This window comes from Amphiura filiformis, chromosome 13, assembly GCF_039555335.1.
Source record: "Amphiura filiformis chromosome 13, Afil_fr2py, whole genome shotgun sequence".
Classification (NCBI taxonomy): Eukaryota; Metazoa; Echinodermata; class Ophiuroidea; order Amphilepidida; family Amphiuridae; genus Amphiura; species Amphiura filiformis.
In genome coordinates this window covers 41,512,773-41,532,588 of record NC_092640.1, presented here as the reverse complement: position 1 = coordinate 41,532,588, position 19,816 = coordinate 41,512,773, and the positions used below count along the sequence as shown (strand labels likewise).

General features: G+C 36.4%; 2 protein-coding genes across 3 annotated transcripts in view; one reads left to right on the top strand and one right to left on the bottom strand.

Annotated features, from left to right (window-relative positions):
- The first annotated feature begins 3,958 nt into the window (after positions 1–3,958).
- On the top strand, positions 3,959–9,884 carry LOC140168370 (retinol dehydrogenase 7-like). Its single transcript, XM_072191745.1, has 5 exons — positions 3,959–4,359; positions 4,862–5,074; positions 6,409–6,591; positions 7,553–7,690; positions 9,474–9,884. The coding sequence occupies exons 1-5, from the start codon at positions 4,089–4,091 to the stop codon at positions 9,845–9,847; spliced, it is 1,179 nt and encodes a 392-aa protein (XP_072047846.1). The 5' UTR covers positions 3,959–4,088; the 3' UTR covers positions 9,848–9,884.
- Positions 9,885–11,968: 2,084 nt separating this feature from the next.
- The window catches only part of LOC140168369 (CD151 antigen-like), a 28,410-nt gene continuing 20,562 nt past the window's right edge, over positions 11,969–19,816 (bottom strand). The window contains exons 7-9 of one of the 2 annotated variants that reach the window (XM_072191744.1): positions 19,445–19,528; positions 18,134–18,207; positions 11,969–15,239 (exon numbers count right to left, since the gene is read on the bottom strand). In XM_072191744.1, coding sequence (XP_072047845.1) covers positions 18,151–18,207; positions 19,445–19,528 — 141 coding nt within the window. In that variant the 3' untranslated portion in view covers positions 11,969–15,239; positions 18,134–18,150. The remainder of the gene's footprint in view (positions 15,240–18,133; positions 18,208–19,444; positions 19,529–19,816) is intronic. The other variant, XM_072191743.1, reaches the window with a different exon arrangement.

Sequence of the window (19,816 nt, the reverse complement as noted above, 5' to 3'; positions counted from 1 at the left end):
CTAGCAGTAGATAGCATTGCCAGTAAGTCACAAATGCCACTATCAGTAGTATAATAGCATTGCTCGTAAGTCATCAGCAGTAGATAACATTGCTACTAGGTCATCGATACTTCCATCAGCTGTAGATAGCATTTATTTGTAAGTCACCCTTAATGCTCCCATGCAATAGACAGCATTGATGTTTAGAGGTTAATAACTGCTGACTGCGCATCAGTTGTTTTGAGAGTATCGTTAAATATTTAAAGGGACACGGCCCAAACATGAAAAGCATCCTGAACTTTGAAAAGTGCTACAACAGCAAATTTGGTATCAGATGAGAACACAACATGTTTTTTTTTATATTTCAAATGAGCCATGTTAGTCAAGTTAGTGACAATGATCATGATGATACACAACGGCGTAGCTGGGATTTTTTTTATAGGGGGGCCTGCATGGGGTGGGGGCCCAAATCCACCAAATTTCCATGCACTTGGGGGGGGGGGGCGGGGCCCAAATAGACAATTTTGCCAGGCTTTTGATAATAATCGTATGGTATTGCATATCGTATGGATTCCCCATCTCTTTGCCCCTCCTCTCCCTCTCTCCTCTCTTTTTTCCTCTTTCACCCCCAGTTTTCCTCTTTTTTTTCCTTGCACTAGAGGGCGGGCCCAAATAGGCCATTTTTGCCAGGGGTCAATTGCCCCCCCTCCCCCGGCATATACGCCACTGATGATGCACGTATATGCGCACGTTTACCAAGAAACTTTCGTCAACCCTATTTTAGTCAACTCTCTTTAACACATCCTCATGAAGGTTTTGTTACATGTTTTTGTTCAAACTTGTTCTATGCGAGTTGAAAAATTATATATTCTGTTTAATATAGGCCTAATTATAATGTACCCAGCAACCACAAAAATGTTTTAAGGGGGCATGTAGGATCACTATAAAAGTGGGAAATTTAAGACATTGTTTTGTATTGTATCTTTGAAAGCAATGATGGTACGTGCATTTTGTTGTTTTTGAGAAAAGCGCCAAATTTGATTTTCCATGCCAATTTTTGTTCGTTCACCATAAAACTTTCCATAAACTTCCAAATCGTTGATAACAAAACTAGAAACATTTTTTTGTTTAAAATATTAGAATTTTGTCTTCTTTAAAAAATGGGTCAAAAAGGATCAAAATTTGATATGCTCCAATTTGGACTAAAATTGGGGATGAAAACAGTATACTGTCCTGATTTTAAAAAAATTGAGAAAACTTTTTCTAATTTTGTGTCTTTAGAACATAAAAATGCTGTTTTCATCGATTTGGAAAATCAAATTTGGTGATTTTCTCAAAAACTGCTCATTTTGACAGAAATCTATCTCGTGCTGGCTGGATTCCTTGTATATGGTCCTGTGTCATAAACTGGGGTACCTTTGTGTTACATTTCACAAATTGTTGAAAATCAGAGGTGGTGTGGCATAAACTGCTGTAACATTTTTTCCATAAATCTGACAAAAAAAGTATATATTTTCGGATAGCTTATAATATAGGGATAATAACTTTTTGAGTTTCAAGTTGATATACAGGGTTGCCCAAAATATATACAGGGTGAAACAAAATAAAGTGCTTGAAAACTTGTCCATGTAATTTACCTAATTATTTTTCACTGAAATGATTTTAGCAATAATTGTGATATATTTGAATAGTATACTGACAAAGCTTTCACAAAATATACAGTTTGTTTAAGTTTTACCTAAAGTTAAAATATACAGGGTGTGCCAAATACCTGTACAAAATTTATATAAAATATTTAGATAACTGTTTATGTACACATTATTTGGCCAAGTATTAACAAATGAATACCCAAATATACTCCACAATGAATGTTGCAGATTACAGTAAAAATGTTTAAAATGCCAAACAAAATTATACAGGGTGTCATTAAAAAGTAACGTAACGCAACAAGAACCCTAAGAACCCTCCATTATTATTATTATTATTACATAATTTCTGCTATTTTAAATGTAGGACATACAAATATGTTGTAAAAAGAAAAAACAGGTTTAAAACATGAACATGTAATAAAATGTATTAAAAAAATCTCGGAATGGTTCGAAATGAGCTCTCAAATTGAGGATTTCCGATTTTGAACTATTTTTCTGCTGGATATTTTCGCCTTTGGGCACTCTAAAGGTTTATTTCCAACAATAACGACTCGACAAAATGTCCGGAAATCCTAACTCCTCTGTCATGGATAAGGGGTGTGCATCTATTTTCTGGAATAGTCCATTATAGTTTCAGTGTATAGCTTTTGAAAATTTGTCAATAAAACTGAATCTATAAAGATATCCAAAATTGAAGTTTAAATTAAAATTGCAGTCCTTATAGGCCTACAAGGATTATGTAAAAATGTGAAAAATATTGTCACGTAGTGCAAACATAGCGTAAAATGTGCTTTTTAGTGGAGACACTATTTGGTGGTCTGCGCCCTTAATGGGAACTCCGCTGACGCTGCTGGGTCATTAAAGGGACAGTCAGTGATTTTCTAAATCACATTGTTTTGGATCCGGCATAAAAGTATTATTATGCCTTTCAATTGACTATTAAACATAAAACATCTATGGCACGTATTTTGCACAAATAAAGGGAAAACCCTGATTTCTCGATTCGAAAAATCTAGTTTCTAGATTTGAGAAGCAAAGTTTTTTTGAAAAACAATTTAAGTTATTATGTAGGCTATTTTTTTTAATGTATTTTTCTCTCATAAAGTAATCGAGGCTGTCGTATCAAAAACACTATATAATTATTTAGCATGGTTATTAAATTAATAACATGAAAATAAGTAAGGCCTATATGCAATGTAATGCAGTGGCTCCGGAACCGGGGTGGGGGGCTGGGGGGCCGGTCCCCTCAATAATTTTGGTGAGGGGGCCCAAGTACCCTAGAGCCCCCCAATAATCTGAGGTAAAATTCATAATTTTAAGGTAAAATTCATAATTTTAAGGTAAAATTCATAATTTTAAGGTAAAATTCATAATTTTAAGGTAAAATTCATAATTTTAAGGTAAAATTCATAATTTTAAGGTAAAATTCATAATTTTAAGGTAAAATTCATAATTTTAAGGTAAAATTCATAATTTTAAGGTAAAATTCATAATTTTAAGGTAAAATTCATAATTTTAAGGTAAAATTCATAATTTTAAGGTAAAATTCATAATTTTAAGGTAAAATTCATAATTTTAAGGTAAAATTCATAATTTTAAGGTAAAATTCATAATATTAAGGTAAAATTCATAATTTTAAGGTAAAATTCATAATTTTAAGGTAAAATTCATAATTTTCAAAATGTTAGGTACAATTCATGTAAAAATGTATGCATTTCAAAAGATAGGGAAGCCCCCTCCCGCACCCACCCCTTTAGCGTTTCGCACCTTGGAGCGGACGAAAAACTTTGGGCCCCTCCCCCATATTAAAAATCTTCCGGAGTCTATAATATGATCAGGCCTATTCCGATCTTGATCAATTGGTGAAGAAATTGATAAAGCAAAATATTCTGCATTGAAAGTAGCTAAGTCCTTTCGCCCTTTAAATCACGCTTGACATGCCTAACAAAGTTCAAGTTCAACAAACTTTCAGTTACATGGTACGTTTCCTAGGTTTCATTGTATTTTTACTATAAACTGAAAGGCCGGTATATTGTAGTGCCTTGGTATACAAGTAGGCCTATGCGTGGTAACTCAAATAATAATATTAAATACAACCTGCAATTTGAGCAGCAACGCGCAGTATTATGATATCTGCAAACAATCAGACAGTGGCAAACAATTCAGGTAAATATGATGTTGTTGTATAAAGATTTTAAGCTATCATGGCTTGAAAACAAAGTCCATGGGTCAATCTGTAATCGATAATCTTTATATGAAGCAACTAAAGCAGAACAAGTACATGTACCGGAATATTTAGCACGTAACTCTATGCATATAAAACTGAACTATTTTGGTTTGCATTATTCGCAACAGAACTTCAATCGACCTTTAAACTTGAACCACTGAGATTGCTTTGTACCATCGACCTCGGACTCTTCTACACCGTTGCGTTGGACTTTGAAATCAAAACTTGAACCCATGGAACCTGCACATACCAATAGCACTTCAAAGAGCGAGCATCGCACAAACTGGTTTCTCCAATGCGTCAATTTTTTCAGCGAAATGTTTAGCGGACTCGTGAAAACAGCTGCGGCTGTTGGTATAGGAGCGGTGGTAGCACAATGGTCCGCAATGGATACCAAGTCCAGCTCAATCTTGCTGGCTTCTCTAGGAACAGCAGGAGTTGCACTGACTGTGGTGTCTAGAGGGCGGATGTTGAAGGCTCATGGAAAGGCTGTGTTTATCACAGGTAAGCTGACTGTACAAGTTTGTTGAACTGAAATTCCCGGCTGCAGTGGCGCGGCGTACCGTGGGTTTCAGGCGGAAGCGCCCTGAAAGCAGCACATTTTGATGTACTAGTACCATTTTTTCAAATATTTTTATGCTTTATCAAATTTTTCCGCCCTTTTTATTTACTAATTCTTTTTGCCCGCCCCTTCGTTTTTGCCGCCCCTGTTTTTGCCGCCCCTTCTTCTTCTGCCGCCCCTTCATTTTGGCCGCCCCCTGCTTTTTTACCCCGGGGCTGGCGCCCCAAAGCCCCCCCAAAAAAAAATACGCGCATGGGCTGGGTAGGCCTACTTGTAGCACTACGGGTGAACACAAAGGCCAACTGCAGCCCTAACGCATTCTATTGTGTGTTATTAAGGAACACTATGTATGGATTTCAACTGTAATACCTGAGACCATAACACCATAATTTAGGTATTATGGTCTCAGGTAATAACTGTTTCTTATGATTGCGTTACCCATAGGTTGTGACAGTGGATTCGGTAATGCCCTTGCTAAACAACTCGACAAACAAGGCATGCGCGTATTTGCCGGATGTTTATTTGCTGATGGTCCTGGTGCACAAGAGATGAAGGAAAGTTGCTCTGACAGGCTAGAGGTTATCCAGCTGGATATCACCAAGGATGATCAAGTGAAGAATGCAGAAGCAGAGGTCAGAAAGAGACTCAATGGTGAAGGTAAGCGTTAGTCAAGGAAGATCAAGTGAGGAATGCAGAAGCAGAGGTCAGAAAGAGACTCAATGGTGAAGGTTAGCGTTAGTCAAGGAAGATCAAGTGAAGAATGCAGAAGCAGAGGTCAGAAAGACACTCAATGGTGAAGGTAAGCGTTAGCTAAGGAAGATTATGTGATGAATGCAGAGGCAGAGGTCAGAAAGAAACTCAATGGTAAAGGTAAGCGTTAGTCGAGGAAGAGCGAGTGAAGAATGCAAAAGCAGAGGTCAGAAAGAGACTCAATGGTGAAGGTATGCGTTAGTCAAGGAAGATCAAGTGAGGATTGCAGAAGCAGATGTCAGAAAGACTCAATGGTGAAGGTAAGCGTTAGTCAAGGAAGATCAAGTGAAGAATGCAGAAGCAGAGGTCAGAAAGACACTCAATGGTGAAGGTAAGCGTTAGTCAAGGAAGATCAAGTGAAGAATGCGGAGGCAGAGGACAGAAAGACACTCAATGGTGAAGGTAAGCGTTAGTCAAGGAAGATCAAGTGAAGAATGCAGAAGCAGAGGTCAGAAATACACTCAATGGTGAAGGTAAGCGTTAGTCAAGGAAGATCAAGTGAAGAATGCGGAGGCAGAGGACAGAAAGACACTCAATGGTGAAGGTGAGCGTTAGTCAAGGAAGATCAAGTGAAGAATGCAGAAGCAGAGGTCAGAAAGACACTCAATGGTGAAGGTAAGCGTTAGCCAAGGAAGATTATGTGATGAATGCAGAGGCAGTGGTCAGAAAGATGGTGAAGGTAAGCGTTAGGGACAGACCAAAAGAAAGCTTCCCACTGATCGAGTTAGCTCTTGTTTTGAATTATACATTTGATAATTGATATCATCTTAATTTATAGGCGTGGATTCTGCATAACGACTCAACATTTACCTCTACTTTTTGGGAAATTGGCGATATATAAAAAGGTCCGATTTTCGTGTGTTTACCTGTGGCCTGCTGACCACGTTGACATCGTGTGTTCATGCAGATTATCGCAAACATCACTCCAATGTTCGCGTTTTCTTTTCAAATAGATCATTCATCGTATGCTATCATTGTTATTTCCTCCTCCTTCTGTTCCTCCTCCTCCTCTTTCTTAACCTCCTTTCCCTTCTCCTTCTTCTCTTCATCCGCCTCCTCCTTCTTCTCCTCCTCCTCCCGGGCCTTCTCGTCGTCCTCCTTCTCCTTCTCCTCTTTTCCTTCTTCTCCCCTTCTCCTCCTTCTCCTCCCCTCGTCCTCCCTCCTTCTCTTCCCTCCTCCTCTTCATCTTCCTTTTCCTCCAGCTGAATATTCCAATGCTTTTCAACAACTTGTTTTTCCAGATCTTTGGGGTCTTGTAAACAACGCCGGTATCATGTCCTTCTGTGACGTCGAAGTGACACCAATGAAGGAATGGCAACGTCTCTTTGACATCAATTGTCTGGGCCAGGTCCGGATGATCCAAGCCTTCCTGCCTACCCTTCGACGTAGTAAGGGACGTATTGTTAACATCGCCAGTACACACGGTAAGTATCTGAATCTGTAAGATCAGACATAGCTGGGCTTCTGAGATGTTAAAGCCAATAGGCCAGTAATATTATAGTTCGTCATTTTTACGGGCGCTTTGCCGTTAATTAGGTCTTCAATGGTCTCTATCCTCGACTATTGCGTTTTCCGCGGTTGTCCGCAGCGATTTCGGTTCTCCGCCGAGAGCTTCGGTTCTCGACTGCGCGCGATTTTCCACCTAAACGATTAGGTTATGTTCTCCTCCTGGACGTTTTCTGCAATGGAAGACGTTGTGAAAAATGTTTGCCGCTGCCAAAGATGCTGGCAGAGAGTTTGCCGCTGGCGTCCCCGGAGGGGGTTCTCCTTGGTTGAAGGTATACGGGGATGTGCCACAGTTTTGGGTTACCTTTTCAGCAATTTTGGTATATCAATGGGTGGGTTTTCAGTGGAGTCCAATGCGCCCAATTTGGCGCATTTGGGCAAAAAGTACCCCTAAAAGCACCCAATTAGGGCAAATTTGGGTGCTTTTTGGGTGTTTTTTGTGGAAAATTGGTATACTGATGGGTGGCAAAATCAACAAAAAGTAGGTATAGAGAAAGTTAGCATCCGAAAGTCTACATGGCACATCCCCGTAAAAATTTTTCGAAGACCCCCCGGGCTGGCGTCTGTCGCAACGGAAAATGTACCGTATAAGACTGACCTATCTATCAAATCCTTGGATCTTTTAGACGACAAACTTTAATAATGACACTTACACCTTGGGCATCCAGAAAAATGAGAGGGTAGTCCTCTTTGGACTTTCATCTCTGTATATAATATCTTATTGTTTAATTTCATATTAAACATGTTTAATAAAAATTAGATCATAACATATTGTATAGGAGATGTAAGAACTTACCTCGTATTAACTAAATCATACAAAATTCTTGACTCACTTATTCATTTATTTGCATGCCGTTCTTTCGCCTTCCCATTTTGCAGGACGTTCCTTCATGCCTCTGTACGGTGCGTACTGTGCGTCTAAAGCAGGTGTGGTCATGTATTCAGAATGTCTACGACTGGAGCTCATGAAATGGGGAATGAATGTATCTATCATAGAACCTTCTGGATTTGCTACCAGTAAGTTAGTTCTATTCACTATTAGAAAAAAGGTGCAACTTAGAACCGTTTTGGGGATGATACAGCACCCTGAGCCAGGTTCAACAAAAAAAACCATAGCCAAGCAAATGAATCTTGAAGAACCTTAAGGAACCATTAACAAAAAAAAACCTCAAAGGGTTCCAAGTAGAACAGAAAAAAGTTTTTTAATCAAGAAACCTTTTATTCTAACAGTGTTGGGCTATTCCAGAAAATAAGTGCACACCCAATAATAGAGGAGTACCTTTTCAATAAAAGAAATATCGATTTCCAAGTCTGGTTTCTGAAAACGAATGGAATTCCAGTTGCCAATGTTATTTGAAAAAGCTTGGAAATGCAATTAAATTAATGAAAAATCACGGAAATGTTCAAAATGAGCTCTTTGGACACTTTTGGACACTTTAAAAGTCTGGATTTCCAACAATCACGACTGTACAAAAGTACAGAAATCTCTATAGGGTGTGTGCATCTATTTTCTGAAATAGCCCAAAATGTCTTTCTGGTGTAAGTCTTGGCCCTTTTTGGGGTTTTTTTTCCAATGTTCAGGAAATTTTTTCAGGAAATTGGTGTAATCTTGTCAACCACTCTCTAAATTCCAGGGACTTATTAAAATAACAAAACTTTGAAAAGACTTAAAATTCAAATCTAATGGATTTGAATTATACTCTAATAAAGATTTGAATTTTAAGTCTTTCAAAAGTTTTGTCATTTTAATCGAGGTTATCCGTGTTCTATAAGCTGCATATTCTATCAGCGACTGCTATACCTTGTTTAGGACTTTCAAAAGAAGTACCTGCATGTGCAACCATGACTGTTTCAAAATAGCCCGCCAAAGTCATGCAGGTAACTCCGAGGTCATGCATTGAATTGTTGTGAATAAGGAATACTATACGGGAATCAGCGCCTTTTGTTAGAAGTCACACATGAGTGAAGTGGATAACCTCTATAAAGCTAGCTTCAGACTCCGTGTATTGTACGTACAATATTGTATGCAACATATCTACGTTATTTAATCTATTGCCATTCTATTTCCAGTAATGTTTAAGTTCTAACGAATGTATAAAAAAAAAAAATCGATAATATGTTACATGTAATATCTAGTAGAAATATATTATCGATTTTACGTCATCAAACATTCGTTAGAACTTAAACATTACTGGAAATAGAATGGCAATAGATTAAACAACGTAGATATGTTGCATACAATATTGTACGTACAATAAAAAGTCTGAATACTGCTTTAGTCTCTTAGACTTATTTTTAAATCTTAGGAATTTAGAGAGCATGAGCCAAAATATACAAACATTTAATATTAGAAAATGTGTTAAATTAAGGAGTATAAAAAATGTGTTCCTTTTTGGCGAAATATTCATATAGATCCCACTTTCAGGATCAGAAAGAGGACTTTTGATCTTGCCGAATAAAATAGTTGCACATCTACCTCGTGCCGCAACATCGATCGAAAAAAAAATCTAATAAATGTTGTGTCACAAGAATCACTATGGACCACAATAGCCTCATCCCAATGACATAGTTCAATAACCTCAATTAAACAATCATAGTGCAAAATATGACCTCAAAGTTGCAGAGTATGAGTTTTTGTACCTAAATTTTCAACAGTCATTCAATAAATGTACAAATATATTGTGGTTAAAGAACTGTGCCCTTGGTAGATGAGCATGTTGTGGATCCTAGTGAATATACCACACCCAGCTTTTATATTGTTTAACTTTAGCTTATATCATTTATATTTTACCCTACACAGATCTAGTGGCCAACTCAGGACGACAAAAGGCCTACTTTCAAGAAATCAACGACAATCTTACGGAAGAACAGAAACTTTTTTACAACAAGGACTATTTCGATACCGTTGTCCAACGATTTTACTACCCCAAAAAGCGACACGTTTCGGAAGATCTTCCCACTGATTTCTCCCCGGTAACTAACGCAATAACTCACGCCCTCCTCTCTACAAAGCCTCAAGTACACTATGTAGCTGGTAGAGGTGGGGGATTTTTAGTGTCTTTAGGAACAACTTTCCCATATTTTCTGTCAAATCGTATTCTTTTGGACGTGGTAGAGATCAACAAAGCGAAGGGTTTGCAACCGACGGTAGAGCAGGTTTATGGTAAAAAGTAGACTCTGGGATGACACCCGAGATGACACCCGGGATGACACCGGGATGACACCAGGATGACACCAGGATGACACCCCAGGATGACACTCTGGGATGACACCCGGGGATGACACTAAATAGGCTTATAGCTCGATGTTTAACCATGTTAATATAGCAAACACAAAAATGTTATCAAAACGTTACAAACGTGTTATAAACGCGTTTGGTTTGATTCAAAACGTTTTAATAACATTTAAAGGTCTGGTAAAACGTTTTATAAAAACACTACAAAATGTTGTTGTAAAGGTATTTTTTGCAAAATATTTTGTCAGCTCTTAAATAACATGTTACAATATTTCGCATCAAGTTTTCAAAAATGTTTTTGCAACGTTATTTAAACGTTATACCCTTCATATAACCCGACAATAAAACGTTTTCTGTTAAACATTTTATATTTGCTGGGAAAATTCATTACAACGTTTTAAAGCAGATTGAAGAGGGTGTTTGTTGCTGCAAAAATGCACCAGCATATTGTTTATAATTATAATCAAACGAGGCTCAGCGAGCAACATCAATGCAATTGCAAACCATGCATAGTATTAAAAATGATTGTAATTACAGTGTATAATAATTTTTAACTGCAATATAAAATTCAACATTTTGTGTGCCTTGTATTCCATTTAAATCTACACTCTCCCTCTGGAAGATTTAGGAAATATCTCCCAGGGGGGGGGGGGAGTATGAATTTCAAATGGAATTAACACATTAGCAGCTCCCTTGTAAACTCACTCGCCCTCATGGGTAGATTCAGATTGAATATTTTCTCAAAGGGTGTATGAAATTCAAATGGAACTGCTAATGTGCTCTTTCCATTTGAAATTTATACTCCCTCTGTGGCAGATATTTCCAAGTCTTCCACAAGGGTAGCGTGGATTTTAAATTGAAAAGCCCATTTCGCCGTTGCCACATACGCAGCGGCAAAATATTGTCGTAGAGTCTAAATGTCAAGAAAAAGACTTAAGGCTGAACATCTTGTGGGAGTTTTGATGTTTCCCAGACAAAATAATGACAGACGCAGCGGTTTACAAATCCGTAGCGTCTCTTCTGCAGCGGCTACAATATCCGGCAACGTCTTTTGCTGCGGAAGTTGTCAAATGAGGCGAGCGAACAAAGCCCAAAGCTGAACATGAGCACTAAGCAGACACAACCGAAGCTCGTAGCGGACAACCGAAAAATCGACGTCAGGCTTATGGTGGTATATGAGGATATTTCTGGAAATTAAGGAAATGTTCTGAGCATGTCGGGCAAAGAAAACTGATCAAAATGCCTTTTGTTTGAAGCAAATCGTAATATATCATCAATTTAAATTGTATCTTATTGTTTTTATCAATGATTAATGTAGTTAATGAGCTAGAATGATTGAAAAGGCTCATTTATATGAACATTTTGCCAATATTTTCCTTAAAATCCATGCATTATGTTCAGGGTTTTGCATATTTTTGCCTTGAAACTTGGTCCAAGTGTTTATGTTCTAATGTATTATCTTGGAACGTGTCAAAAGGCAGCGGAAAACTTCCCAAGTCACCAATCCATATTTTTCAATGTTGACCCCCCTGTTTATTTTCTTACAAATCGTATATACCTAACCCAGCGAAAAGGCATGCACATGTGACGTCTGGTTTTTCCGCTGCCTTAAGGGTATACGATGTATTGTTGGTCGAAGCAGCAGAAAAAAAGTAGTTCACAGCATCTTGCGAATGGTAGTGAACTTTAGCAAAAATTGCATCGCTCAATTCATAGCGAGCGTGTATAAGAATTCAAATATCACAGATATAGGCCTACTTTTGTAGGTCCTGTGGTTCTTGAGTTATGTTGTAAAGAGGGCTGAAACAACAACACTTTTGTAAAACGTACATAACTCATTAACAACAATAAATTAAGCAAGTTTTCAAAAACAATTTGGCTGCTTCGACCAACAATACCTCGTATACCCTTAAGTAGGTATTATATTGTCTACCCGCCATCTAATTTGCAGAATTGCATAAATAATGAGCTAATTTATATAATAAACGTTTTATATCAAGAGGTCAAGTTGACTTAAAACTAATAAACACACAAAATAATTCAAACACAAACTGATGTCCTTTTTACCGTCTACAAAGCACCATTTAATAGACACATTCACCAATATAAAAACAGAAAAGGTTTATAACCAGCACAAGTATTGAAAACAAAAAACAATACAAAAAATAAACCAATGAAAGACTTCTGATGACAAAGGGGTATGTACGAAAGTGCACAAAAAATAAGACATTTCAAGTCATATTTCGCACAGATTTTTTTTTTTTAAGTGAGAGAATATTGCTCTTTTACCCTGAAAATTCTTGCATAATTCTGAGCGGAGTAGTTTCATACGAATATTCACCATACTCGTTTGATATACCTGTATCTTGCCGTAACTATTATGATAGTTAGTGAAAAAGAAAGACGTGGTGTGGTTTCAACCTAAATTCTTTCATTGAAAAGCCATAAAAATATTCTTATATTCAGCCAAATAAACAAAAAAATTCCCTTCTTTGTATTGCGTATTTTGTTGTTTTCATTCAAAATAGTTTCCTACAAAAGACTTGCATTAAACAGTGCTAAATGCTTATTTACATGCGACAATAAATATCTTGCTTTAAAGCCGAATAATTCCTTACTGAAATAAAGTTTTTTTAAAGAGGAAGCCCCACCAGAGCAGTTCTTCTGGGGCGATCCAAACCTGCCTGGTTATCATATTAATCAGTGACAAGGTTATCTCGGAATTTGACAAGTGCTAATTGATGTTTTATAATGTTATTGCATCAATTAATACCTGTCAAAATCAGAGATAACCTTGTCACTGATTAATTTGATAACAAGGCAGGTTTGAAATCAGATTATAAGGTGCGCTCATAGTTTAGTGTTCGGATTTTTTTCCAAATTGAGTGCATTATGCCTACTTGGATTGCCGAAAGCTGAAGATAGGAAATACTTCCCATCTAAAATCCCTCAATTTTGAATAACTTCAGGATTATCCAGTGGCCTTATGAGTAGAAACTGCGAGTTATCATTTATGCAGGATTTCCGCCTAAAAGAACATTATTTCATTTTAGTCAGAACTATTTCAAACTAAACGTCAAGATATTATGCATGAACTAAATTAGGCCTACTCTATTCTATCTTAACTAATTCTATATGTAAAATATGACCTAAACTCAAAATGACTTCCAAAAACATATCAAAACTTTCTTGCGCTCTACAGAAAACAAAAGGTTGGTTCAATATCTTCCCAGAATGCATCATAATATCTTCCCAGCATGCAGCGTGATAAACGGTCAAAAAACACAAGGATGACAAAAATTAGTTTAGACATGTTAAAGGATATTTTAACAATTTTACATTAAAATGAAATGGATCAGAATGTTTTTTTAATTATTTTTTATAGTGATGCAAAAAAAAACATGTTATTTTGGAAAAAATCTCGAACATAAAATGTTGAAAAACATTCGATAAAACCAATAAAGGTTCTAGCATGTGCATACATAATGCCTATACAGACAAGTAACGTACCTTCCTGATGTAAGTCATCCTGATCAACATGAGTTTGATACTACCCAAATAACATTCAATTAATAACATGTCTTCAAACTTGTGGTTGGCGGCAGCAATCGCAACGCATTCTGGGATTCCATTGAACCCACCTCTGACATAAAACGGTGCTTTTTAGTCTCTTTATGCAATGAGATATGTGGGATATGATGTATAAAAATAAAAACATGTGCTGATGGTTTCGAATACATTGGAATATTGAACAGATTAACATACACACATAGACACGGACAAAAACGCGAGCTAGGCTATATAGGCCTATACCATGTAGGCCTACATTGAATGAACATTATAGGTAGGGCCTATAGCAAGTTGCACAATATCTATTCATTCCTGATCTATCACTAAGCGAAACCACTGTTTTATTTTACATGCGATGTAAATATTTTTTATAATGAAAAATTATTACATTATATCAAGATTGATAATACATATGAACACATGAAATATTTTAGTTTTTAGTACAAAGCAGGATTTTGGTCGACATTCCACGAGATCTCGCGAGGATATTCGGCGAGATTTTACGAGAACCCGTGAGTTAATCAATAGATTCAAGATTCATTCCGGTCTTGGGTTTTGTTAAATTCAACATGACCTCCAAAATGACCAGGAAATCATTATCTTTTTCTGTTACCATATCATTAAACTCGCAAACCATTCAATCGATTCTAGAATGGAGTACATATTCATACTCAATGATGCTATGTGGTACCACAGGGTTCAATCTTCGGCCATTAATTAGACCTTATTCACTTACCGTCTCAATAAGATTCAAAATAATCAAAATGGACCTAAATCCTGCTTTGTGGATTAAAGTCTTGCATTACATTTTTACATATTCCCATAATAAATTATGCTACATTGTTTTCAACATTTTCACTTATATATTTACATATTTTCATTATCTGAAATCTAAAGTAATCAAATTGTCGGTAACCATGGTAACGAGAGGGTCGTTCGCTTCCTTATTCATCCATTACCGTTTTTAAAAGCATCATAACTTTCCAAAACAAGAGACTTAATAGTTTAATATTAGTACTATAATTGGTGCAGTATTTGGTCCCCGTAACTGTGCAATGTTTAGGTAACTGTTTAAATAATGTGGTTATACGTGATTGCAGTATGGTCTTTTGTCAAAAATAGTGTCACAAGCAGTACTTGGGCATATTTATGCATAAACATTTCAATTGAAACATCGTCAACAAAAGACCATATTTTAATAAGGTGAAGTGTACATCTGTGCTTTTTGATAACTGAAGTAATTCCACAAAATCAGGAAAATTGAGATCGCAAATACTTGATACATCACATCGAATTTAAAAAAATTGGTATTTAACATGTTTACTCAAAATATTTCACTCCGTGTATATTTGCTACAAGCAATTCTATGCAGTGATGCACATTTATATACAAGTCTGAACAAATTGTATAAAAATTTCTGCACGCTAGAAAAGTTTTGCCGTTACCTGCTACTAAATAATTAACATGTCAAAATCTGGGCCAAAATGCCACTTTCTCAGTCATGAATGTATCAAAGTTTTATTGTGTTCTGCTAATACTTGACACAATAAATTCTCTCTATCATAGTCAAGCAATATAAACCAAAATTTACTTTTTTGGCAAGTTCCTGATTTTGTGAGATTTTGTAAGAAGAAAAAAATCAAAATTTAAGTCAAAATGTACACGAATGTTAGTTCACCTCAATTCATTTCATTCTTATAGTCCTTTCTCTTCATCGGCAGCAGCCCTAATCAAACAACATGCAAAGATTAAGGCCAAAATCTGTGAACGAAAGAGAACAAAAAGAAAGGACGTGTTCAGAAGAAAACCAGAAATAGCCCTGTGGTAGTGTGATTTGTAGTCAGAAAAGGTGGAGTTAATTCTAAAAAATATCATTTTAAAGAAAGTTGATGTTCACTCACATCAAGACGTAAGAGATTATTTTTTTCATTCACAATTAACTCACACCATAATGTAAATCAACTCGTCAAAGAGAAGGAGTAGCAACTTTAGTAAATCGGTTTTGACTTTTTTTACACGAGGTTTGAAATTCGTGAACTCAGTATAGATTATAGTAGGCCTACTTCAATTTGCACTCGTTCGTTACTGATCAACGCAGGTAAAATACGTACAAAAAGAGCTGCTCATTCCCTTTTCAGGGTGGTATTTACACCCGATTTAATAAATAAAACGATCCCTTCATGCATAAACCCATCATGCAATACTCCCGATGCTCTTCCGGTTCATTGACATACGTTGAACCAAAACAAATCCATACAATACATTTCATGCGTAGCGTTAACCATGTCTCCAATATAAGAAAACAAAGATACCGTAAAGCACGGAATATAAGCCACTCCTTGCACGACTTTTATCCGTGTATCATAAAAGTCCATAACGGTACGTGTCTATGGCAATTATCCATATAAACCGTTTATTATATAGTTCTTGAAATGTACAGCCAATTTGGCCGTTTTAAAGCAAACAATACAATGTACAATAAATAGTAAAGCATCAGAATCTGTTAGAGTAAAGCAAGTCAGTAAATAGATATTAAAGCATGTCATTAATAAAGCTTGTCATATAGAGATTAAAGCATGCAATAAGATGCGTATAATGAACAGAACAGGTAAATGAAAAGCATGAAGCAGTTTGGGTTAGGGGAGGAAGATGCTTAAACCAAACTTTAAGATAGGGCACAAATTTACTCAAAATATATTTAAATTCAGATAAAAATCGAAAATTTAAATAAATTTTTAAGACCCCCCCCCCCTCCCATCCCCATTGCGATCTTGTAACGAATATGGCATTTGCCGAATGAATGTTGTCTGGTATTTGCCAAACTTGCCTGGCATTTGCCGAATATTCTCTGGCATTTGCCAATGTGTTGCCTGGCTTTTGCCAAATTTGCTTGGCATTTGCCGAATGTTGCCCGTCATTTGCCAAAAGTTGCCTGGCATTTGCCGAATATTCTCCGATATTTGCCGAGTGTTGCATGGCTTTTGCCAAATTTGCCTGTCATTTGCCGAATGTTGCATGGCATTTACCAATAGTTGCCTGGCATTTGCCGAATATTCTCTGGTATTTGCCAAATTTTGCCTGGCATTTGCCGAATGTTGCATGGCATTTACCAAAAGTTGCCCGGCATTTGCCGAATATTCTCTGGTATTTGCCAAATATTGACCGGCATTTGCCGAATGTTATGAATAATGTTATCCAAAGAATGTTATAAGCGTGCATTTTTGTATTAATTAGCAAGTATGCCTACAAAATGTATAAGAAATAATTGTATTTCTATAATCTAAAATAATGTTTTTATGAAATTAAATTATTTGGTGATGATTTTACAACAATTTGAATACTTTAGATTGCTAAATTACTACTTGCTTAAAATATCCTGAGATACGGGAATTTCAAATGGTATCAGTAATTTATGTGGATTTTAGATTAAATATTTACATGATCGGTAAAAAATGCACCATAACTATGAAAACGTTAGGAGACAATAGGTACTATATAGGTAGTAAGTACTTTCTAGAATCTAAAAATGATAAAAATCTACATTCTATTAAAAAGTATGTAAAAGCATACATAAAAGAATAATAGTAAAAAATGCAAATACGAGAGATCGTCAGTGAAGAACGCTCAAGGGGCACAAGCCCTGTTGTGCCGCAAGGGCACTTCCAGATGTGATCCCGAGGTATCTTCTTTTATCATTCTGGAATTTACCAAATCAACAGGCTCCTAAATCGTTCTACGTTGACAAATTCTCGAATTTGAAACTACATTACCCGTTTGTAATGAAAATATAATACAAAAATGTAATTGGGTGGTTAAGGTCACGTGCTAATTCTTCATGAACTTGTGCGCATGCTCATACATTTAGTAAAATATGCACACATGTGGATACATGCAGGCATGTTCGACTTTATCAAGCAAATTTGCCTTCTCTAGTAAATACGTATTATCTGCAAACCCCTTGACTTGTGATGTTTCAGCGTGCTAGCAATAGCCTTCAACATAACAAGCCAAAGTTTTGAGATTTTTTTTCAAAATATCAAGAACTATCTCAAGAACAACTGGACCAATACTAGGCTTGTTTGTACTCATTTTAATGCATTTTGAAAAAAAAAATTGAAACTAATTGTCGTATGCAGTCCACACCCACGTGAAGATAGTGCAAGTACAAAATACAATATCTACAGTAAGCCTAAATAACAAGTCAAACAAACCCAAATGCGTTTTTACTAGAGAGGGCGGTTTAAAGTTACCTAGCTTTTGATGGTGTCATGAATATTCAGAAGTAGCATGTGACGTTAATTTTCCCAATTGATATTGTTAAAAGTGAAATGCAGCGCAATACAGACATCAAAGCACTTGAGTTACCCTACATATAGTTTTGCTCAAATAACGCCACATTTAGGCCTATATGCACAGAATTTATTCAAATTATCAATGAGCAAACTGTCGTATTATGCGCGTAAGTTAGATGACATTTTTTGCTCATTTTGTTTGCCGATTAAAGTTGTAACTCATGACATGACAATGGGAATTAAATCACAAAAATATATGTTATTTTGGTTTTATAATCATATAATCAGCAGCGGTGATTATTCAAGCAAATAATGAGGGAAGCTTAAGAACTTGCAATGCCTGTAAAATGAGCAATTTTCTACATTTTTTAAAGAAGTCGTTAGTCTTCATCATCCGCAGCTCTGATCAAACAACATGCAAAAACGCAGGCCAGAATCTGTCGAAGAAAATAAAGTTAATCATTAAGATTTAGGTAAAATTCCCTGTCGTGACTTTAGAAAATGGTTCGAACCAATGATATCATCAGTCTATATCTTCTTGACTTTGCATGGCAAACTAATGAAGTAAGTTATTGCGCAATTCATGCCGACATTGGTCTTCCACAAGGTTCGGTAATTGATCCATGTTGGACGCCTTTCATATATATTTCTACTTTGGTATATTTAGGGCCAAATGTAACCACATGAAATGAAAACTACTATGATAATATACTTGTTGATATCAAAACTATATCATAGTGATCGATATGTAAATTCAGTTTCTAATATAGATGTATTTAGGCGTCTAGACCTATTACATTAATGATCTTGTTCATTGGCCAAACAGCTAGCGCTAGAGCTGTGGTTGATGTCCCACAATGCACTATTCAATGAACAACGGGGCATATAATCTACTGGTGTTACATTCGAATGTCAGTATTTCATGTTCCAGGTATATACAAACTTTTGATCGAGGACGGAGTACATGACCCCTGGAATTGAAAGTGCGTTGTAAATTATTATGAAACGAAGAATTCAGCGTAGATGAACAGCGCCACCACCACTATAACCACCACCAGTTCTTTAGAAAAGAATGAGCTGATCGGGGAGCTGATCAGAAATGACAGTAGGACTAATTTTAGCCATATGCCCCGACATCTATACTTATGTGATACAAAAACTCGCAAATAAAAGTCTACTTTATTTAATTTTATGAAGTTAATGACGAAGATAATAACATGAATGATACAAACTTTTCGCTGACCAAGGATAACCCTTAACCTGACCTAAGGTCAGATCAATACTAATTGCACTTAGTCTTAACTTCCAGTCGTTTTGTTTATCTAACTGCAAGCTACTGCAGTCAAAACGGGTTTTTTACTTTGTGTGAACATGAACCACCGAGATCTACACAACACTAACTCGCTCTTTTATCCGGATTTGTCGTATGCACTTTCTCCTTTAATACATTTCTGGAGATTGTAGCTATTATAAAAAAATATGCCCCGGCAATTTGTCTGCAGTACAACTGTATTTCGTCGAAATGCTATACCGTGTGTGCTATACAACATTATTACATTGGAAAACTGTAAAACATGCATGCACACACAAATTCAGGTAATTTCCACTGGTACATTCAAAAATGAGAAGTAGGCCTAATACAAATTTTCTGTCCCAGTAATTTCTTCAACTTACCTCAAATACTAATAGACCGATGCACACTCCACCAACTGCAAGGTAGTTTTCTGTAACATACTCTTCGAATTTCATCAAACAGCCCTGTAAAAATTGCAAAAGTAACCTCAATATGAAGGACATGGTTATAAAGGTGGGAGGTTAACCCTATTGGTTTAGCATATGGATTGTCTTCAAACTTACATACAATGTCTAATATTGTCCCCTTTATGCATTTTCAACGTATATGTGAATAATTACCACAATTAGCAAGCCAATAGTTGGTTTGCGTGAATTGCATTCTGGTCCGGCATCTCACAACACTGTCTGTCATGACCGTGTGCCGTATTCCCGTTCGAGTGCATGTAAATACAACACTGCCGTAGTACATTG

What these genes read in the sequence shown, in the direction of transcription:
- LOC140168370 (XM_072191745.1), top strand. Translation starts at nt 4,089, where the DNA reads ATGGAACCTGCACATACCAATAGCACTTCAAAGAGCGAGCATCGCACA. An exon ending in TAACATCGCCAGTACACACG is followed by an intron (nt 6,592 to 7,552) that starts GTAAGTATCTGA and finishes CCCATTTTGCAG; the next exon opens with GACGTTCCTTCATGCCTCTG. An exon ending in ACCTTCTGGATTTGCTACCA is followed by an intron (nt 7,691 to 9,473) that starts GTAAGTTAGTTC and finishes TACCCTACACAG; the next exon opens with ATCTAGTGGCCAACTCAGGA.